Raw genomic sequence first — 5,045 nt, 5'->3', positions numbered from 1 at the left:
TGCCCCAGAGGGAATGAACAGAACAGGGCAATCATCCAGTGATCCATCCCTTGTCGCCCATTCCCAGCTTCTGGCAAACAGAGGCTAGGGACACTTAAAAGCATGGTTTTGCACCCCTGCCCATCCTGGCTAATAGCCGTTGATGGACCTATCCTCCATGAACTTATCTAGTTCTTTTTTGAACCCTGTTATAGTCTTGGCCTTCACAACATCCTCTGGCAAAGAGTTCCACAGACTGACTGTGTGTTGTGTGAAAAAAATACTTTCTTTTATTTGTTTTAAACCTGCTGCCTATTAATTTCATTTGGTGACCCCTAGTTTTTGTGTTATGAGGCGTAAATAACACTTCCTTATTTACTTTCTCCACACCAGTCATGATTTTATAGACTTCTATCATATCCCCCCTTAGTCATCTCTTTTCCAAGCTTAAAAGTCCCAGTCTTTTTAATCTCTCCTTATACTTGTTGCCCTTTTCTGAACCTTTTCCAACTCCAATTAATCTTTTTTGAGATGGGGCAACCACATCTGCACACAGTATTCAAGATGTGGGCGTACCATGGATTTATATAGAGGCAATATGATATTTTCTGACTTATTATCTACCCCTTTCTTAATGATTCCCAACATTCTGTTCGCTTTTTTTGACTGCCGCTGCAGATTGAGTGGATGTTTTCAGAGAACCATCCACAATGACTCCAAGATCTCTTTCTTGAGTGGTAAAAGCTAATTTAGACCCCATCATTTTATATGTATAGTTGGGATTATGTTTTCCAATGTGCATTACCTTGCATTTATCAATATATTTAGTGTAATGAAAAATCTTGTTAAAGCCCATTCAAGCCCACATGGTGTGGAGCTGGAGCTTCCAATATTGCTCTCCCAGTGCAGCTGATCTTCTAGCACAGAGAAAGGTTTCAGAGAACCAGGAATTTTTCCCTGGGCAGCAGCACAAATTTTTGCAGCACTCCAAGAGCTTAAAAAAAATGAATGCTCTTCCCAACCAGTCCGGAGGATAAAAAATGATTCAGACTTCTCCCTAAGGCTGCCTTCCCCAGTCTGCCAAGAGGCAGCCATCTCTGCTGGTCAATTCCAGGCTGCTCTTCAGAGCTCTGGTCAGTTTCACAAATGCCCACAGAAGCTCTCTCTCTCCTGCTGCTGCCCACTGTGAAACTCAGCAGTAGCAGAGGCTTCAGGGGAGTTATTGAGGGCGGGGGCAACTGGAACCTCGTGGGGAGTAGGGTAAGAGAGTTCCCCACACAGACTGCTTCAGACCTTATCACATGGCAACTAGATAGACACACAGACAGGAGATGGAGCCCCTAAGTACAGTCCATGGACAGCATCCCAGTAAGAATTCCAACAACCTCAGTGGCTTAATGTGGGGAGGTGGGATCTCTTCCCTGGTCTCATTGGTGCTCCCCCTCATCAGCCTGCTGGCCAGTTACCTCAGGGCTGTGGCTAGCAGGAGTCAGATACATTTTTCAGTGCCAGGTCAAGTGACTTGTTTCCTGTTCCACAGATGGGCAGAATAGAAGTTCCCCCTCCGTTTTATGAAGTGCCAGCAGGTTTTTCACACCCTGTCCCCACCTCCTACTCCCTCCCTCTGTGTATTTCCTGCCCTGCCCTCCCCTCTCCAGGGCAAACCCTTCAGCAGCTCCCTGGAAATCCCCTACCTCAGTGAGCAGTGCTGCATCCTGCACCAGCTGTGCGGAAGCCATTTCCCTGCCCTGTCTCCCAGCAGAGGGGGACAATCTGCAGCGAAACGTGGATGTGATTCTGCAGCCTGTCAGGGTGAGAAAGGTGATGGGGCAGGTTCCAGAAGGGGTGTTAGTCCATTTCACACCCCGATTCCTCCCAGGCTCTTTCCCTGCAGACAGATACTCTGGACTCTGCAATGTTGGGAAAAGGGTCACTTCATTATAGGGCAGATCTGGCCCCTCCCACAGGACTAAACCCACCAGGACATTTGCAAACCCTCCCAGTTACACACACACACACACACACACACACACACACCTCTGAAGCAAACTCTAGAAAAGAGCAGAATCAAAGGAGCCGCTTTGGGGGATCCCCCAACACTGTCCCCAGGGCAGGACATTCCCCCAGCAGCGCGAAGACCAGGCAGAGGCAGGAACTGGCTTTTCCTTTCTCTGCTGCTCAACGGAAGTTATGTTTCCTCCAAACCCAGAAATCCCTGCAGTTTCAAGACAGCGAGCAGATGTGAACCAAATCCTGAAGAGATTTTATAACAACATTTGAGGAGTTGTGATTAAAGCAAAAGAGTGCTAGGTGGATGGAGGACCTAGAGGATTCTTAAAATTTCTATACCCCCTCACAGGATAGAAAGCCACCACCTTCCTACTTCACAGACAGTCCTTGGGGGGGGGAAGCAACCCCCACAGAGGATGCTTACCCAGAGTTTTTGGGACTGCATGGGGTGAAAGCATCCATGGGAACCAAAGAGAAGTTGTGATAATTGGGCCTACAAATTTACCCTAATTGTGAGCTTACCTGTAAAAAAATGAGTGAAATTTAATGAACCATGACAGTAACCAATAACAAATATTAATGGGAAAAGGTGCAAAGGGGAGACAGACAGACGGACTGCATTAGTCCAAACAAAACGGCCTCCTGATATTACTCAAGGACTGTGTTAAGATCATGCCTGGTAAACAAGAAAAGTGAGAGACCAGAAATAAATGAACCAAAATTGGTGTGTTGAAAACCAGGCCCACCCAGTGGATAAAATAGCGAGAGGATGGGCTAGTCTAGCCATCATTCCCTTTGGGGGTCCGTAAAAGAAAAGGCTTTGCTGGGGAGAAGTGCAAGCACAACAATGGCTGTGTGAAAGAAGAGGAAAGAGCAAGCTACACCATCGTGTCTCCTGGGATCCACCATTACATCCCTGGGCCATCACCACAAGTCTAAGAGATGTCCTGACCAGGCCAGTTCAAGAGGGAGACCCAGATGACACAGGTTCTGCCTAAATCCCAAACCTTTCCCCCTCCCCCAGCAAAAGATTTTTTTAAGCTAAGAAGATATGAGTGTATTGGAGAAACAAACACAAATATCCCCCCAAAACCTGAATGTTCAGGAGCCGCTCACTAGAGCCAAGTAGGTTACAAAAACGCAAAGGTCCCCAATCCTTCCCACAGATCCATGTGGGTCTTTTCAGGGGGTGTCACGATATTCACGAGAAAGGGGGTCACGCAGAAACAGTCACACAAAGGCACTGAGTGGTTAAGATCCGGCACATCTGATGGATCAAACACATTCCAGTCAGAATTTTAATAAGGGGGAGACTTTCCCCATCATCATGGAGTTCGAAGGGACCCCTCAGTAAAGAATAAATCCAGTACTCGTCCCTCTCTATTTCCCCCCTCCCTGTGCAGAGATGATGCAATCAGATTTCACACACTTTTCCACCCCTATTTTTTACCCCTTTCCTTCCTGACAATTCTACCCCCAATAGAGAAAAAAGTCAGAGACATTTGGGGCCCTGTTCATACCCCCCCGCCCTATTATTACCCCTGGAGTGGGGCCACAGCTGAAGGCAGCAGCTCAATTGCTGTTAACTCAGCTCCCAGCCCTCCAGGCAGTAACAAGGGGGCAGATTCCCAGGGGCTCCAAGATCTGAGCCTCCCTGAGCCGTTGGTGCGGAGTCACTTTCCTGCCCGGCCCCAGCCCTTTCCCCGGGTCTCTCCCCTCACCTGCAGGGTCCGGTTCAGGGGCTGGTGGCGGCAGAGCCCAGGGCTGCTTCCAGCCCCCGCAGAAAGTCCCCAGCCGGGCTGGGCTTGTATAGAGCGCGCTGGGGAGCAGCAGTGGCTCAGCCCGGGCTCCCACCGGCTTACAATGGAGGCTGAGCAGCAGCGTCTGACCCAGGAAGTTCACCAGCCAGCAGACAAGACAGGGATGTTTCCCTGCCTGCACCCATATGTAGCAATAAGCAGAGCCCTCTTGCGGTAGCAACCAGTGAAATGAATAAACTAGAGATAACAAGGAGTCCGGTGGCACCGTAAAGACTTTATTTGGGCATAAGCTTTCGTGGGTAAAAACCCCACTTCTTCAGATGTTTTTACCCATGAAAGCTTATGCCCAAATAAATCTGTGAGTCTTTAAGGTGCCACCAGACTCCTTGTTGTTTTTGTGGATACAGACTAACACGGCTACCCCTGATGCTAGAGATAGCCTCTCCCAGGGCTGGTCCATCCCCAGAAATTGCACTGGTTTTAATTGAGGGGTCATCTGCATGGGAAATCAGGCCAGATTAACTAAAGGTGTGAAGGTAAAGCACATTAAACCTCTGTGTGAATGTTGATTCCCTCCTTCACTTACCATGCAGCCCTCTCCTTAATCTGTTTTCAAATCAATTTATTTTATATCAGTGAATCCCGTTCGGTGGACACTCCTACATTGGGCTGGTGACAAATGGGATTTGGGCTTCCTGGGGCCACGTCCAGTGGTGAGCTGGAGCCGGTTCGCACCGGTTCGCTAGAACCGGTTGTTAAATTTAGAAGCCCTTTTAGAGCCAGTTGTTCCGTGAGGGACAACCGGTTCTAAACGGGCTTCTAAATTTAACCGGCTCAAAGTGCGGCCTTAGGCACCGACTCCACGGGTGCTCCAGCCCTGGAGCACCCAAGGGGAAAATTTGGTGGGTGCAGAGCACCCACCGGCAGCTCCCCGCCCCACCCCCGGCCCCAGCTCACCTCCGCTCCACCTCCGCCTCCTCCCCTGAACGCGCCGCCCCGCCCTGCTTCTCCACCCCCCTGAGAAGCAAGTGACGACTTCACGCTCAGGACCAGGGAGGCGGAGGGGAGCTGGGGCCGGGGGGGGGGGCGTGAGGAGGAACCGCTCCCTGCCCCAGCTCACTTCCGCCACCCTCGGTCTGAGCTGGAAGCCGCTGCCTGCTTCTCAGCCCTCCAGGCTTCCCGCCGAACAGCTGATTCGCGGGAAGCCGGGGCGTGGAGAAGCAGAGCGGGGCGGTGCGTTCAGGGGAGGAGGCGGAGGCGGAGCGGAGGTGAGCTGGGGCGGGAGCTGCCGGTGGG

The 5,045-nt window shown here is 50.6% G+C and overlaps 1 protein-coding gene across 1 annotated transcript in view; it reads right to left on the bottom strand.

Moving 5' to 3' along the window:
- Positions 1-3,874, bottom strand: part of LOC141998735 (zinc finger protein 620-like) — a 22,124-nt gene extending 18,250 nt beyond the window's left edge. Inside the window, exons 1-2 of the mRNA XM_074971723.1 lie at positions 3,711-3,874; positions 1,674-1,889 (exon numbers count right to left, since the gene is read on the bottom strand). Coding sequence (XP_074827824.1) covers positions 1,674-1,718 — 45 coding nt within the window. The 5' untranslated portion in view covers positions 1,719-1,889; positions 3,711-3,874. The remainder of the gene's footprint in view (positions 1-1,673; positions 1,890-3,710) is intronic.
- Between the last annotated feature and the right edge of the window lie 1,171 nt (positions 3,875-5,045).

The sequence above is a fragment of the Natator depressus genome, chromosome 14 (assembly GCF_965152275.1).
Source record: "Natator depressus isolate rNatDep1 chromosome 14, rNatDep2.hap1, whole genome shotgun sequence".
Classification (NCBI taxonomy): domain Eukaryota; kingdom Metazoa; phylum Chordata; order Testudines; family Cheloniidae; genus Natator; species Natator depressus.
This window is presented reverse-complemented; position numbering and strand designations above follow the sequence as displayed.